This window comes from Larus michahellis, chromosome 3 (assembly GCF_964199755.1).
Source record: "Larus michahellis chromosome 3, bLarMic1.1, whole genome shotgun sequence".
Classification (NCBI taxonomy): Eukaryota; Metazoa; Chordata; class Aves; order Charadriiformes; family Laridae; genus Larus; species Larus michahellis.
In genome coordinates this window covers 121,009,403-121,027,217 of record NC_133898.1, presented here as the reverse complement: position 1 = coordinate 121,027,217, position 17,815 = coordinate 121,009,403, and the positions used below count along the sequence as shown (strand labels likewise).

At 45.1% G+C, this 17,815-nt stretch overlaps 1 protein-coding gene across 2 annotated transcripts; it reads right to left on the bottom strand.

Annotated features, from left to right (window-relative positions):
* Nucleotides 1-6,047: 6,047 nt before the first annotated feature.
* On the bottom strand, nucleotides 6,048-17,376 carry LOC141740137 (b(0,+)-type amino acid transporter 1-like). Of its 2 annotated transcripts, none has more exons than XM_074578369.1 (7): nucleotides 17,267-17,376; nucleotides 15,517-16,270; nucleotides 13,791-13,924; nucleotides 10,788-10,917; nucleotides 8,676-8,800; nucleotides 8,149-8,236; nucleotides 6,048-6,281 (listed from the first exon to the last, which is right to left on the bottom strand). In XM_074578369.1, exons 2-7 carry the CDS (start codon nucleotides 16,258-16,260, stop codon nucleotides 6,048-6,050), a joined length of 1,455 nt encoding a protein of 484 aa, XP_074434470.1. In that variant the 5' UTR covers nucleotides 16,261-16,270; nucleotides 17,267-17,376. The 2 variants fall into 2 exon arrangements, with proteins under 2 accessions (XP_074434470.1, XP_074434469.1); XM_074578368.1 differs by lacking the exon at nucleotides 17,267-17,376 and adding an exon at nucleotides 16,479-16,516.
* Nucleotides 17,377-17,815: the final 439 nt, after the last annotated feature.

Sequence of the window (17,815 nt, the reverse complement as noted above, 5' to 3'; positions counted from 1 at the left end):
ACAGCTCAGCAAGGCTCAAGTCTCATTAGCCTCCTCTAAACCAGGGTGGGATGCGAGTGGAAAGCTGAGCATGCAGAGCCCTGGAGTAAGGCCACAGCAAAGGGGGGACAGTAGGACCAATGCTCTGAGAGATCCCGGCGGCAGCTCTCAATCCCCAATTCAGGAGCTGGGAGCAAGGGGGCTGAGGCGATGCCCCTTGTGCCAGGCCTCGTACCTAATGCTGAAAATTTGTGTTCATTCCGCAGCCGTCCCTTCAGAGGAATCATGACCTGTCGATGAAGTATGGCAGCCACAGACCAAGCAACGGGAAAAGGCAAAATACTGAACTGTTGCCCTACTTTGTCCATTAATGACACAGATGTGCTGTGGAAAAAATAGATTACACACTAAAAGATAGGCCCAGAACGTACAAACAGAAAGGAAAGGAATCGCTGCTGAACAAACAACTTCTATTCTGGCATTTCTGAACTTCTGGGCAACTGTCTTTGCTGCTTAGGTGTTGTCCGTGTCTGGATTTTACACAGGTAATTCAGACACACAAGCCAAGACTTGCACATATAGGAATTCTCTTTCAGTCTACTTCTTATTTTGCCTTTTCTCAGCTCCCCCATTGCCTGTCATCTCACTGCATGAAAACCAGGGCATAGTCCATGAAATTAAACAATAAGAATTAATGACCAGTCTTTAGAAGTAAAAGATGATCATTTATCTGCCAGACACTCAACCCGTAGGGTTCACCGCCTCCGAGGACAAATCTGCCATGGTAGCTCAAGTCTAAAAACAGATGGGCGATTTCACTACCCGTTAGTCTCACTGCTAGTTCTCAAACCTAAGACCACCCATTTATTTTATGACCCTGGGTCTGCATCCTTTTTTAGCAAAAATCATTCCTTCATGAGGAATGAGTCACCTACACAAAGACCCTGGTGATATTCAATGAACTAGTCAATAAATGATAAAGTGCAAGGTACTGATCCCTGTAAACTGCCAGACTGAGGCATCCTGATGGGTAGATTTATCACAGCCTATCCAAAGTTTCTAATACTAGCACCAGCTGTATAAAACGTTATAGAAGCACCAACTGTATAAAACGTTATAGACATTAGGATGAATGTTCTTTACAATGAGGGTGGTGAGACACTGGAACAGGCTGCCCAGAGAGGTGGTGGAGGCCCCATCCCTGGAGACATCCAAGGCCAGGCTTGATGAGGCTCTGAGCAACCTGATCTAGTTGAAGATGTCCCTGCTGACTGCAGGGGGGTTGGACTAGATGGCCTTTAAGGGTCCCTTCCAACCCAACACATTCTACAATTCTAAAATAAGGGTTTGCCATTGCCTTCCACTCAGCTGAATCTCTCAGAGGTGTGTACCTTTACATCACCTTTACATCACCTTTACATCACCTTTACATCACTAAGGCTACATCAGTGACTTGACATCTGGTCAGCAGCTGGTAATAAGTACCATAAGAGTTGAACCTGGTGCCAACGATGTTCAGTGTCTTCATGGACAACCTGGATGATGTGACAAAATGTGCTCTCAGCAAATTTGCGGGTGGTACTAAATTAGGTGGAACTTCGATTCAGAGGCACCTGGAGAAACTTGAGGATTAGTCCAGCGGGTGCATCCTGCAGTTCAGCAATGAGAAGCATGAGTCCTGCATCTGGGGTGGAATAAGCCCATGTGCCAGCACAGGCTGGGAGCTGACTGTCTGAAAGAAGCTGGGGTTACGCACAGTGGCCTACATTAGGAGAAGTACGGTCAGCAGATGAAGGGACATCAGTGTCCCTGTAGACTCGACAGCTGTAAGGGCACACTTGGAATGTTGCATCCAACTTTCTGACCCCTCCCAAGTTCAAAAAGGAAAGGGAGGAACTGAGGAGGGTCCAGCAGAGAGTTCCCAAGGCGGTTAGAGGCCTAGCGCACGTCACCTACATGAAGAAGCTGAGGGAGTTGGGCTTGTTGAGTCTGGCAAAAAGGATAAGAGCCAATCAAAGAGCAACCTACAGATCCATGAAGCAGAGTTAAAAAAATGATGGAGACAACTTCTTTGCCAGTAGTAGATGATACAGTGAAGGGCAACAGCCACAAACTGCAGCCTGAGAGGTTCAGACTGGATTTACGGAAAATTTCTTTATCAGGAGGGCAGTGCAGAGAGATGGTGGGGTCTCCATGCTTGAGTTTTTGCCAAGACGTGGTGAGATAGAGCCACAGGTACCTAATCTAGCGTGGGGAATAGTCCTGCTCCAAGCAGGGATTTGGATGAGAGACTTCCAGAGGTCGGTTCCAACGCACGCTTTAATGGTCTAGGATTCCCAGAGTTGGCTGTATTTATTTCATCTCTGAAAACAGAAGCTCTACAATCCCCTCAGTCTGATGACCTGGAGAGCAAGTTAGCACTGCTGAGAGCCTCCAGTGAGGCCTTGATTACTCTCTGTGTCCCAGGAAAGGGCAGGAGAGACTGAATGCCAAGCCCTCTGCACTAGCAGTGAACTGATGAGATAAACCCAGCCAGTCCAAGCAGGTGAACTGTGTTTCTGCAACAGAGGAAAATTAAAATCATTATGGATTCTGTTCTGTCTCACCCAAGGGGAAATTTCTCCTCAACCACAAATGATGACAATTACTTCAACTTGGGCATATGAGCAAGGCTTATCAGAAAACCACCAGAGGTGGATTTTCTGTACCCTCTCACACACTGGACCATCCTTGACTGTCTCTAGGTGTAGTCCATTTCTGATGCTTCTGAGGAATTCATGAAAAGACATTCAGCGCTGTGCATCGAGGTAACACCCCTGACTGGTGGTTGCAGGTTGCCAGCCGAAGCACTGAGATTCAACTATACTCAGGGTCTTGAGGTGAAGTACAGATCTTTTGATTACCTTGAGGGAAATGCTGATAGTCCCGTTTTCCTCAGAGCCCACAAAGGAAGGGGCAAAGCACAGGTCAGAGGGATCTGGAGCTTCGGAGGCAGAGAAGACCAACATGATCTTACAGCACAACCTGTAGACATGGTGGCAGCTATAGAGCTCTGCCCACCGTCGTGTTTGTTTCTGTGCCGTAGCGATGAACAGTGAGGACATGCTGCCTCTTCCTGACGCTTCTACTGCAAATGTCTGATGACGGAAAGAGAGATTCTGATTTGCATATGCTGGGGTTGAAACAGATAAGCAATCATTTTGAAAAATGAGTGTACGCACATATAAGCACCCACGCATGTAGTTAAACCTTTCATGCAAGGAGAGATGAGCCTGATGCTGATTGTTTATGTTCATGCAGTAAAATTTATATGGAATTGTTTTCCTTGGATGAAAAACAGCAACAACCACGTCAATTCACTTCATTTTAATGTCCATTTTATTGTAATTATCTTGCCATTCTCTGAGCTTTCAGCATCTCGTTTTGGCATTATGAACACTTGCGCATGCAAACCCTAGGCAACATAAATAAAAAGAACATCTTGTTACAATATCTATGGAAAATGAGATGGGTGCAATTTATGATACTTGCAGCTTTTCAGCTCCCCTGTATCCATACACAAACGAATAACATATAAAGGCTACTTATGCAAAGTGTTAAGTCTTTTTGTGTTCATTGTTATTGCTCATATGTCAGAGGTGCACAGGGAGAAAGGATGGACTACATGATAAGATACTTGACTCCACCTTGGAAGAAACAGTCACATTTTCCACACATTTCCTGGGTGACTTTGATCAAGCCACTTAATCCTTTCATCTCCTCATCATCTGTAGTGTACTACACCCGTAATATAAAACAGTGGCAATAACTCCTGCTCTACAAGAATTAAGGGCACACAATACCTACCCAGATTGTACTTAGGTACACAGGGATAGGTAGCTTAAGCCACAAGTATTGCACATGTCTAACCTTGAAATAAGCCTTAAATTCCCACTTTTTGGATATGGACTGTAGATCGCCAAAAGAGCACAGTTCCATGTGGTAGGCTCCATAAATACATGTAGGAAACAGAGACTGTTCCCAAAAAAATATAATCAGACATAATATTAGCCTCATTTTTAGATAAGTAGCTGAGATGTAGCTCCTTTAAGAAGCTTGCCTGACATCAGATGAAGAGCCCAGGCAGTGCCTAGGGCAGCGGTGGGAAGTTAACCTAGAGCTCCTGAGCTCATCAGTCCTTTAAGTATACCCTCACCATCAGGGAAGACAAGGTGGCATCCCAAAAATTTTGCCTAGTCATAGGATTAAGGGGGCAAACTGTTCCTTCATTGGCCTTTGTTGACAACTCCAGTAAAAAGCAGTGGAAAGAAATTCTCCTAAACACTGTTTAAGCTAAGGATTTAGAAGATGAGCAGCAACAGCCGGTCCCATTATCATACCTTTATCATACCTAACACTTGGAAAAGACTCTTGTCTTTCTCTGTAGCTGCTGGTATCGTCCCTCATAGGAACTGGAGGGGCGGCATTACAGAATGAGATTGTAATCAGATACGTGGCTCTGAGATGGGCTGGAAGAGGTCTGGAGGATCAAGTGACCCTGTTCCAGGAACGCAGTGTTAGGTACAGATCTGCAGAAGAAATGCTGACAGAAAGTTGACCTGAGTAACACTCGGTACTTTGAGACACGACAAGACATTTTTGGGACTAACACCTAGACCTTTTTAGCCTATGACTAATCCAGGAACAATCTGGACAAATGGAAAGAAACCAGCATACAATGTTTCTTTTTCCCCTAGAACAAGAGGAAAGGGTTGAGCCTCAAGGTAATGGGAAACAACAGCGACTGCAGCGTGTCAGGTGTGGGCAGAGCACAGCCCATGACTTTTTTTGTGCTGTGTCTTTAGAATCATGGAAATTAGTGGAAATGTCTGTGGTGGAACACGTACAAGAGCTGAGATCTCACCACCTTCCTGCACACTGCTCCAACGCTGCACTGCCCTCGTGGAGAAGACATTTTCCTGAAGTCCAGCCCGAACATCTCAAGCCACAATTTGTGCCTGTTGCCCCTAGTTGCCGCCCTCAACAAGAGCCTGGCTCTGTTGTCTTCACAACTCCCTCTTGAACAGCACAACTCCCTCTTGAACTCCCTCTTGAATACTGGACACAGTATTTCAGGTGTCTTCACTAGTGTTGAGTCCAAAGAGACGGAGTATTTCCTTGATCTGCTGGCCACACTTCTGCTGACGTAGCCCAGTATGTGGCTTCTTTAATTCACAAAGAGAGTATCTTTCTGGCACATGTGCTGTAGATTATTTTTTTCGCTTACTTTGTCACAAGCAAAATTATTTGTCTTTGGGGGAATTACAGGAAGGATACTGGGTGACTGTCAGTACTTAAGTGACATTGCCTGTGTCCTCATCATGAATGGATGGATCCCAGATGACAAGTGCATTCTCAACTGAGTAAACAGAGCTTTAAAGTACTTCTCGTCTCACGTCAGAGGTTTTTCTGCAGGAGGTGTAGGATAATTTGGGCTGAAATGTGGTGGAACCATGTACTGAGACAGAGAAAGGACTGTTGTGATTGTGCACCTGGGACTGGAAGGAGCAAGGGAAAAGCACACTCCCAGAGTGAACAACTGAGTGGAAAAGGTGGGGTTTTTTGCCATGAACATGGTGTGCCCACGCTTTCTTTATTTCAGAAGCTCTGCAATCACAATGGGCAGAACTAGGTGGAAATAATTAAAGGCATTGCCAAGAATGGCTTAGGGTCACAGCGTGCTATAGGGATAATATCTCATTGTCAGCCTTTTGTTGACGGTTGCCTTGAAATTTAAGAGCTAAGATTTTGAGGAACAGCTCTTCTTCGGATGGAAAATTCAAAAGCACATATTCCTTTGGAATCTGTATGTAATCTGCCAAGGCAGAGCTGAAAATGAGAAAAACATGTCCCCAGAATTTTAAGGAAACATGAGGAGTCATGGCTGTAGTCCCTCTCAGCTAGACATTTTAGGGACACTTTCATTCTACTCATTCTCCCTTACAGAAAAATATTTTCTAAGCCTTGAAAACCAAGGTGCTGGGATAAACCATGAGGGGCGGGCAGCCATATGCCAGGAGGACGTTATCTCAGTTTGCATCCCTGGTGGTCGGAGCAACTTCCAGGAACAACTGGAGATGTAAAGTGACTTTCTGTAAAAAGCGAGGGTGGCACTTGTAGCGAACCAGTGGGAAATAAAGGATGACGCCACTGAAAATGAACAGGACGATGTACAGGATCTCAATTTGGGGTTGGTCAATGATGGGAGCTAACACCAGGTACACAGCTGCCATCAACACGATTATGGGGATGATAATTGGGACCTGTGAAAGCAAAAAAACAGCATGAAGACTCACATAATCCTGGGCCAGTCTGAGTCTGGACAACCCTGAAACTTCTGAAGAAGGCTTTTTAGATGAAATCCTGCTGCAACCTGAGGTATTATCTAGACATTCCAATTAATCCAGACATCCTGTTTCCCAGACCACCCCCGCTCCAAGGTTGAAAATCCCTGCAAGAGCTAGACCACTGCCACACACCCTAACCCCTGGTCTTCCCTGCCCTCCTAGGCCTGAAGACACAAACTACTGTTTTTAGTGCCAGGTTTGTTCTTGCTTTTCCTACTACCTTCCATCCAAAAGCTGAGCTGTGGACAAACCACGCAGCAACATGCACAAATCACATAACTGAACCTTAACTCCCTTGGGCAAAAAGGTTTATTCATGTGCTGACAGATAGGTGGACAGGCAACCTCAAAGGCTTTTTTCTGTAAGCCTAGTCATAAAGCATTTAAATTTGAAGGCAGCCTCCCTCAAAGGCGCATGAATGCATAACACAAAATGATCTCACAAGATGAAAAACTGAACGCTTTATCTGGAATTTTCCAATTTTTACTTTTGTGCCTTTTGTCCAGCACAAGGGCACTGATATAGACCAAAGGAAATGTTTTTCATGGTTACCTGTGAGAGCACGGAGAAGATCTGCCATTGGCTTCATCTGCCTTAGTGGGATGCTCCACTCTGCTCCCTCCCCACTGTCTTCTAACGCTTTTGGCACAATGCTAATAAAAATGGTTGTTTTCAAACCAAGGGAAATCTTACCCTCAAATATAAACCTGCAATGCGCATGCAGATTCTGCAGGACATCAGCCATACATTGTCAGTTGACCTGGAACCTTCAGACATGAGCTGCTTCTAGTTAAGGAAATAATTGGAGGCCATTGAGCCAAAGGCTGCAGCAGGCTGACATCCTCACGGGACTGGCCTGGAGGACCGTGGGAGTTGTATGCAGTGTATGAAACACTATTGCAGAAGCAGAGTTTCTTTTCCTTAAAGTCTATTCAGCCAATCAGTTGTGTGAACATCTTCATCCAGCATCCTAATTTCAGGACACAGCCACAGAAGCCAGTGACTGGAAAACTTAATAGAGCACTGCTCTTCTCCTTCATGCTAAGCCCCACGGGACACCCGCTATTGCTTTGCACAGCCTGGCAGTGTCAGCATGTCGTCCGTCTCCCGGAGGAACCCCATGAAAACCAGGATGTTCATTCAGCTTCTCTCAGGGAAAAGTCACTGTCCTGCATTCACGGTCTTGTGGGTCTCCTGTTCCTGGGATCTTTTCTGTAAAAACATTTCCCCCAGTCACGGAGGAAGCGCTGCAGCTCAACTCGCTTATGGCACCAGGGGGAAGAACAGGCAACTCCTCATCTCCTTCCACTTCGCTGTTTTGTGGGGGACAAACCTCTCCCCTGGCCATCTGAAAGGACTTGGGGCATTCTGGCTGACTGTTCTGTCCTCCGTGAGGTTCTTACACCTGGGCTGTCCTCTGAGGAGTTTGACCAAGCTCTGAGAGCATATACGGGTGATTGCATTGTTGATCAGAATCATCCTTCATTTTCCTCTTAAACGTCTTAGAAAAAAAAGAGGGCATGGCAGACATATTTTCCACAGTGAGGGGGCAGTGCATTATTAGCTTATCAAGACAGAGAATTCAACCTTGACTTATGCCTGTATATTCACACTATCTTGCCCCTCATTGACTTTGCCGAGACAAAATGTGAAACAAAAAAAAGGACAAGCACGCTAAATCTGTAAGCAACCGGCCCTGGTGCTCGCTCTTTCCTCATAACGTACTCTCAGTTATTTGGGCAATATTGGAAAAGGGTTTTGGGATTTTATGTGATTACCTCACCTTGTAAGATCTTGGCAGTTCCGGTTTCTTGATTTTTAAATACAGGAGACCAGAAATAGTCATGCCATAGAAAAACCATGCTATAAAACTGGAAGGAAAAGAAAAAGAAAAAAAAAAGGCAGCATTACATTTGGGGTGAGATCTTCCAGGAATATCAGACCTGCCTTGCAGATCCCAGATGTTCATATCTCCAATTAAAAGGGAGAATATTGATATAAATTTAGCAGTTCTTCCATTTATTTCTTTTCCAGCACAACGAGAACTTTAGAATGATCTGAATATTATAGATTCATTTCAATATGAGAATGAATCACAACCAGTTAAGTATATAGTGACAGAAGCATTCATGTGTTGCAAAGATGCTGGATCCTAAGCTCTTCCTTTTCTTTCTTCCCCTCCTCCCCTCCACAATATTGGTTAGAAAGCAAGAGCCCAGGCTCAAAAAAATATTCAAAGGAAATACTTCCAAAACAATGTCAAAAACCAGGCGCACAGGGGATGCAAAGAGGAACGCTACTCATACATACCTGAAAAAGTTCACGATACTGGTGAAGCTTCCAGATATTATCATTATTAAAGACATAGCAGATGTAAACAGCAGCGCAGGGGAGGGCGTGAGGCATCGCACATGAGCCATAGACAGAATGTCTGGCTGGAAGCCAAAGCAAAACAATATACCATCATATCACGTACCCAGACACCCTTACTCATCCCCCTCAGCTGCTGGCGGGAGCTCTGCCTGCGGCCAGAGCCACTCTTAATCACCAAATAAGCATCATAATGTAAGAGTTCAACTCCGAGGAGTGTAAACACGGAAACCCCCCTCAAGGATATTTTTATTGTGTCTCACTGATTTTGTATCATATGCGCTCAGTTTAGGCAGACTAGATGAGGTTTTCAAACTACCAGTGTGACAGACTAAGGCTGAGTCAAATCGGACCTTTCCCGATCATCATCAGGACCTTGTGCATGGTCCCGTGCTTCTGCCCTCTGTCACGTCTCTCTGGGCCTTGACTTCTCTTGGGCTGACTGGAACGTGAGACAAGGGCTACTCCTGAAACACTTATGCAACGAACCAGAACACAGAGAGAATTACTAGCTTCCCTATTGCTCGGTTCATTGGGAAGGTTTAACGAGAATAGCTTTTTTTTTTTTCTTTTTCATTTCCAACCAAAATATCATGCAGAAGTTCTTCTTCTGCTAGAGCTGAGTGCCTGAGAAATGGCATAAGCGTTCAGCTCTTAGTCTGGTACGGTCAAATTCAGACCATCTGTGAACTGCTCAGCACAGAGGTTGCTACAATACAGCAGACGCAGCCTGTCATCAGTAAGAGAAGCTGTGGAACCAGTAACCACCAAAACCAGTAGCCACCAACCCAGTCATGGCCACCAACCTGGCCATTCATACGCATAAAAGATTCCCTCCTATGTACAAGGAGTGGGCTGCTGCGGGGTGGGATCTTTAAACCTGAGAGCCAGATGGTGTGGGGAGGGAGAACCAAAGAAGCAGAAAGGTCCAGGAGGGACACAACACGCCTGCTCAAAGCAGAGGAGGACAAATGCAGCTCAGCCCAAGCCCTGAGAGGGAGAGGCGTGGGTAGGTGTGGAGGCCTGTGAGTGAGGGCGTCCGTACCAGCAGCAGCCTTGGGGATTTGTACGCCCAGGTACCAGCAACTGCGGAGACTGGGATCCAGACTGGAAGCTACTGGGCAGACCGAATGTCTGAGCCCAGCTGCTGGAGGGACCCAGGTTATACACATGTTTACACAGATATTTCCCTCTATCACTATTCCCTGATCGGCCAGAGAGGGGAACAGGAGGAGGCCCTTGGTGCTGTTTGTGCTAGTGTTTGTGTGAGCCCAGTGTCTGTGTGTAAATCTGTGTGGCCTGCTCTCTGTTTATGTACGTATACATATACATATATATGTATGTGTGTATATATGTTGTATACTTGTGTTCGTGTATGTGTGCCTTTGGGAATACACGCTGGACTTACCGGTTGGACTAGGGAGCATGGAGCTGCAGCAGCCTGACCTCCGTTGGGCTACCAGACTTGGCCCCACCTAACAAAACCAATTAAAAACCCCAACTAGGGGAGATGTAAGGCTCAGCGTCACCTTGTAATCGCAATGAAGCTTGAAGAGCAGAGATAACCTATACTGTATCTGAACTGGACTACCCCATGGGAAGGCTGGAACACCCCGACACCAGCTTGAGTAGTCGGTATTGCCTGCAAAGGCAGCTTGCCAGTGCGGGGCTACCTTCCCAGTGGGAGCAGGGAAGTGGGAGCTTGCAACACGCAAGCACGGCCAGGCTTCCCCTCCCCGGCCGGTAGATTGGCTCGGTCACCCCAGAGCCTATGCTAGGTCCTCCAATACTGCAGCATTTCAGTTGCTCATTTCAAAACTGTTCTTAAAATCCAGGCTAGATGTGATTATGTGTCTTTCTGAAATTACGTGGTTGAAGAAGAAAGTCCGGAGACAAGATACGCATTACATTTGAAAAAGATGAGGAAGAAAGACTTTGAGCAAGAAAGAAACCACCGAAGAGCTATCACTCTACCAGCTGAACATACAGGGTGTTTCCCTCTCTTCTTTTAGTGCCCAAAACAAGCTTGACCCCCTTTTTTTTTGTCCTTACCATATGGCCTTCCCTTGCAGCAATGTAGCACACGCGGCCTCCGCTGAAGAACGTGCCGTTCGATGACCCAAACGTAGACAGTGCCACCGACAGGGAGATGAGCCATGCCCAACTGCCCAGGACTTTGTCCCTGCGGTGGAAAAGAGTTCAGAGGATAACATCCAGCTCGTAGGTGTATCAAATACTCATCCTAGAACCAGACAGGTTTCTTCCCTCCGTTACTCTCACTGAATTTTTTTCCAAAGCTTTTCTAATGATTTAAAGCCGCCTTCCAGTTCCCACAATATTTAGTTGCTAGTAACTTTGTCTTGTCCAGAAAAGGCAGCTTTTCTTCCTGCCCGGTGTACACACATCTACACCCGTCTGCGTTGCAATGGTGCACAAAGCTGTCGCAACAGGCAAAATCCCCTTTTTGTGTACAGATGCTGTGGCGCGAATCCTAGAGATATTGCTATCACAGCCAACCATATGAGCTTAGAGATCACAGAAAAACTGTTCCCAGCAGACCTGAAGAAATATCCCACGTTGTAATCTCTTCCCCAATCAGAATTTAACCCTTTATTCCCATATGCACGTATTTCTGCTACTCTGGGAATCAGGCTTAAGCCAAAGCCATTGTTTGAATTTCAGAAGTTTTGTTCTACAACACGTTCAGACATTTTTTGGGACATCTCCATAACAGAAGAAGTAGCAGGGTCACAAATAGAGTTCAAGGGAAGTATTTGGAAGATGTGATAATCTTCTCACCTAAAAGTGAAGCACGTCTTCAGGAATGAAGCAGCATGAAGAATATTAGTTGAGTAATAAATGCTGGTGTTTGGGGTAATTATCTCAAACATGTACACACACATACACAGACAAACACACTGTTCACCTAATTGGCAAAAATTCAAAATTCAAAAGTTTTTTTAGAACAGTTGATATTTCCATCTGAATTGTAGGGCTTTAAGCCATATGTACTCTTCTTTTACTATCACCTATCCCAAACGTTCAAAAATCGAGAGCTGAACTTTCCAAAGTAATGGCAGGAGCTCATCTACAGCAATAATTTCAAAAATGTAGTTTAGAAGCTTAATATCTGGGTCACGGTCCTTCAGGCTTCAATTATTAAGCTACTTGCAATAACCAGAACTAAAATTTTTCCCATTTTCAAAATGATGGAATCTGGGCCTCTCCTGTGACTGTGCAACTCCATAATCACAACATCTCAAGGGAAAGCAACATGCATCACAAAATTAATAATAAAATCTTCAGCAACTGTGTTTTTTGCATTTATGAGATCGGTGCTTTGCTGTTTGGACCCTGAACATGAACTACAGGGGCTACTGAGAGTAGCTTCTTACAAGCAAACTGAGACCTGAAGTTGCGGTTAAATCACTGGCACGGAAGAAATGCTGGGGAGAGTTTCACGAGCTCCTTTTGTGGCTGCACCTCTCATCACTGAACAATGTTTCTCTCCGGCAGTTTTGCTCTTATATGGGGAATAAATGCATTTAAAGGTGATACGTCCTTCTCTGGCTTCTTTATACTCCTCCCAGCCTTCCTTAATGGCCTGAATAGCTGCATCTCTTGCTGGGGAACCGCGGCCATTGCGCCCTCCTCAGCCTCTGGTTACCTACCTGTCCTCCAGGCTTTTGAGCGCCCAGCTTTCTGGTTGCTAGCTCAATGGTGGTTTGTTTTTTTTTTTTAAATGGCACTCTCAGTGTGAAAAGGTTAATCAGGCAGGAAAAGGAGACATGTTAAAAAGAGGAAGCTCACAAATAACTTGTTAATTAGGAATGATGGGAAAGGAAGGGCAGAGAAAGTTCATGACACTGCAGCTTAGTGAGGCTTTGTAACCTGTTCAAACAAAGCACTAGACCTTTAAAAGCTCCTGCTAATAGTGACATGAAAGGCTATTAGAGAACACATCGAGCAAGAGCTCAGTCAGATCTTCAAACTGGAGAGATCTTGTGAAATGCACACAGAAGCAAAGCCGCTGCTGACTTTTTAGGAAGAGGATAAGCAGCAACATAATCTCTGGATATCCCGTGTCATCGTTTCTGCCAGACGACTCATTTAGGGCTATCATGGATTCTGTGTCTTTGAAATATTTAGACTAAGGCTGGATGTTCTGGTGGAAGATCATCTGGCTAGAAGCTGATGGTGCCTACATCTCTCATGACAGTCCCTTCCTTCTCTTCCTAAAATCCTTGGCTTGCACAGAGCCTGTTTAATACCACCAAACACTTTAGGTTGATGGAAGGTACAAATAGTTTCTGTGCAACTCTGGAAAAGCACAAGCCAACTTAAGGATACAACTACCCAAGGCTACCCAACCCATGTATAACACTTCTCCTTCCCAAAGATGTTGTAGAGATCAGTGCCATTTTCCATTTCCTCACAGATGGAGAAACTGAACCAAAAGACTTTGGTCTGGTCTAATTTCCAGGGGCCGAGCAGGCAGGATTCATCCAGTTGGCTCCTGTCTCACTCCCAAACCATTGCCTCTGCATTAGTGGGGCAGCACATTGTCCTTTCCACTCTTCTGGAAATGCCTAACGTGGGGCATCTCCCACTCCCCAGTTCTGGATATGGACCTTCGCTGCATCTTCACTGGCTGTGGGGAGATGGTCCTGGTGTGCACTTCAACCCTTTTTATGGCCACTTTCCGTGGGGAAAAACATGAGCTGGAGGGGAGCCACGGGTTCTCAGAGGGAATGAATGGGAATGGGGAATAAAGGGTGTGATGCAGAGCACCTCATCTTGGCAGCCTGGGTGCACCTTGGAGATGGGTCTGCTCAGCCTTGGCCTTTGGCAGGGGAAAGCTATCCACTGCCCTACAGGTGACAGAGCGGGGACTGGCAGCACGCTCCCCTGTAACACGGCCTGACAGGTCTTCCTGACCTGACCAATGCAGTGCCGTTATTCCCACTGGGAACAGCACTTGGACCTCCTGAAACTCAGGAGACAACCCGTATTTTACAGGACTGCATTGGCTGTGTTGCCACAAGTGGAGCTCACCCCCAGGTGACGGCCACAGCTCCTGAAGACAGCACTTCAGATGGAGTCATGGCTGCCAAGTAGCTCACGTTTACCAGCAAATACAGGCACGTAACCAAAGGAATGGCAATCATCACAGCTCTGGGAAGGGTCACCTGGAAAAGGGATGACAAGAGTGTTAGATGCAGCACATTTATGCCTGCACTGGGCTTTTTTTGTTTGTTTTGTCTTTGCCACCACCCACGTCTCTCATTCAAACGCCTTTGCTCGCTAAGCTTTTCCACGGAACAAGACTTACATCCAGATTCACATCGCAGTTTTTACACCAGTATCCCAAAGATGTCAGGCAAACGGTAAGATCGTACACTTCAAAAGCTAGTACACTTCAAAAACATACAAAAAAAAACCCCCAAAAACCCCAAACCCCCAAATCTTACTCAAAACCACTTTGGTTCATAGCTGCCTAAGATGTCTGTTGCACACTTCTTGGTTACTTTGATACTGATTTATTTGCTACTAGTGTGTTATGTCTCCTGGTGTGCTGCATCTTCCCATGAACATCCCACTGACACAGAGGAAGCACCACTATGTGTTGCATCACATTTAACTCCTCCACAGGCTTATTCCAAGCAAGGCAGCACAAAGGAGATTTTCTCTAGGAAGGAATTTATCATTTTTTTTTCTAGTGACAGGATGCTGCGATCTTGCAACACCACAGATCATTTTAAGGCTCAATAAAATCAGCAAATACTGCCTTATGCAGCTGAAAGCACTGGAAAAAAAAACAACTAGTAGGGTGATCATAGAGGAACTATACATCTGAAAACCTGAAATATCAATTTTTGCATTCCCCATTCCCACCGTAGGACAAGACACAGCAATTCCTTATGTTGATGCCTCCACCCCGCAAGGGTCTGAATATCAGTGCTCGTGGCCCCGTGGGAGAGAGTGCAACCTGACCCGAGGATCGTCGCTTGCCATTTAGGTTAATATTTAACTGTGTATTTCCATTTAATCAGTAAAATCTTGCATGCTGGCACTGGAAGAAAGCACACTCCATACACTCTGCACTCACACAGCTCTTTCTGAAAAAGGGCCGTTCACTGCTGTAGCATCTGATCTGTAAAAGGAGGTAATAGGGCACAGAGAGGGCTGATGTGAGATGCAAGTGAGCTACTTCAGTGCCTACAGCATGGACAGAACAATGCCTAAAAAGCAGACTTTTGAAGACAAGGGTCATTCAGAGAGTTAGGTGCCCTCTCCAGTGAGGCTTGGCTTGCTCTGAAGCTCCCTCTCCGCGCAATGAGGGGAGTTAAGTGGGTTTTTGATGCACACCTTACGGATCAAGCCTTTTAGGGAACATGTGGTGTTAAGGAACCTGTATGGTTTATAGCAGTGAATGCTTTTCTGCATAAATCTAGATGTCTACAGTGAGATCCTCTAAACATTAAGACAAAACTTGATCCCCAAAGCACCCAAGTGCTGCCTAATAGCTCTTTTAGAGTCAATGGGGTATTTTAGTGCTTTCTTGTAGGTAGGCTGTTATTTTGCTTATAGACTAATTTTTATCCTTTCTGGATACATCCATAGGTGTCTTACCCCAGACGACAGAACAAGCCAGGAGGAAAGCTCAGTAGTCTTTCTTCAATGCTCTAATCCCTTGATTACCACTCTTAACACAATCATAGATAGAATCAAACATATTAGCAGCAGGATTAAGTAAGTAAAACCCATCTCACTCACTCACCTCAGGCTTCTTGAGTTCCTCAGTTACATAGTTCAGGTTGTTCCACCCATCATAGGACCACAGTCCCTGGTAAAAGGCCACTCCAACCGCCCCGATACCTGCAGTGGTGTTTTCAAAAGCATTTTGAAAACTCCGAGTTTGTCCCTTGGCAAGCAGCACCACTCCGCCCACCACGATCACCAGCAAAGCCAAGAGCTTGGCAGCTGTAAAGATGTTCATAACAGACGTTGCCAGCCTCACGTTAAGACAGTTGATGATAGTCAAAAGCAGGATGCAGGCAGCAGCTGTACATTTGATGACAACCTGTGGAGATGAGCATCCCACGTAGAACGGCGCAACGGCGTATTCAGCGAAGCTCAGACAGACAGCTGCCAAACCAGCTGGTCTCACCAGGATAACAGAAGTGTAGGCGAAAAGGAAAGCAGGAAAAGAACCAAAAATCCTCAAGATGTAAATATATTCTCCTCCAGATTCTTTAATTATGGTTCCAAGCTCCGCGTACGACAGGGCTCCAAACATGGCCAGGAGACCACAGGCTGCCCAGATGAGCAGGCTGCTGGCCGGGCTCCCCATGTGATGTAGCACCCACTCAGGGGACATAAAGATTCCTGAGCCTATCATAGTGCCTGCAATTAATGACACTCCACTAATCAGGCCGACCTCTTGCTTCAGTCTTAATTTCTCCTCTCCTTCACTCAGATCTGTGGATGAATGATGTGAATCTGTTGTCTTCCTTTTCCTCATTGTGGAAATGCTAGGAGATGTTGTTAGGACAAAATGTGGAATAAGACTGAGTCATTTGAATAAGACTATCTCAGGCTTTTAGGGTTAAGTTAATAATTACAAAAGTCATGCTGAACACTGTCAAGAAATACAAACGTACCTTCCGCGTTTTGCATTCTTTCATTACCCATTTTATCTTGTTAATTTATGATGGTTCAGACCCTGCCAAGACTGATTACCTTTGAATCTCCTTGCAAGCAATGGTAATGGAGAGCATTCGGCACCGCCTCAGAATCACTCGGAATCTCACTGGACTGTGTCCTATCCTTTAAATTATGCTTCAAATGGCATCTGAAATGAGGAATAGGTATGCAAAATCCCCGTGCAAATCTGTACTTTATTCTTTGATTAAAAGTCAATGCTCAAGCACCTGCTTTAGTGCTCAGATGTATTTTCATTCCCCACTACAAAGTGATCAAACAAACCCGTCACCCAACATGCTTATGGCATTGCTCAATGAGGAACATTTCCAGTGTCTTAATCAAAGACACCAAAATGTTCTGCTATAAACAGCCCAGAGACTGTTTTTCTGCACAATGGTTGGGGCCAATTCTGTTTCTTTTCAAATTTTAGAAGGTGCAGGAGATTAATGAAAAGGCGGTAATTACATTTTTATTGGGCCCTTTTTGCCAATGTGCACGGGGTACGCACATGCTCACTGTGTGCGTGATCTTCAGAGGACTTTGTCACTGCTCATCATAAACACATTTCAGCGCGCACCCAAGACAAATGTAGAGGTACAAGCTTTTGCAAATGCCACTGACCGCTACTTAGATATCTAACATGTGGAATTTCAGACTTTGGGGAGGGTTCTGCTATAAATCTGAACATTGTTACTGTGCACGAGGGTGTGTTTTGTCATCTGTGATCTGTACGAAACGTAGAGCAGAAGGGAACGTCCACACGGATTCCTTTGAACTTAAACTAAACTTTGCTGGCTGCAACGGTAAAGAAGGAGAGCTACTGCCCTTGGTGGTCTCTTGCAGACTTCTGTTGCGTTAAGTACCAGAAAACAGGAGTGAGACCTTCCTCAGCCCTTCATGGAAACAGCAGACCTTGAATCTTTAAAACTATCTGTCCTCCTCAAACCAAACATTTGAGCTTAAAAAAAGGCATGAATATAAACAGAAAAGTATTTTTATTGTTTGTCTAAAAATTCCTTCTCTTCTAAATCATTTAGATTTCTCTTTGCTTGCCTTTCTTTTTTTTTAAATCATCTTGCTAGCTTGGCAGTTTTCTGCAAGAAGAGTCCAGGAGTTATCTTGGACCTAGCAGAACTCATGGGCCTGTAAGAAAAACAACATATACGAGTCACATAATTTCTCATGATAAAGCAAAAAAAGTTGCACAAATTTTAGCATCGGGCTGAAGGCCTTTAATTTTTTCAAAGAAGCAAAAAAAGAACTCAGATCTCATTAAACAGTAGGGTTTTTTACGGTATAAATCTTATGCGATCAAGGAAATAATGAGAAAAGTCTGGGGGGTTTATAAGGGATACTAGAAGCCATTCCTAATA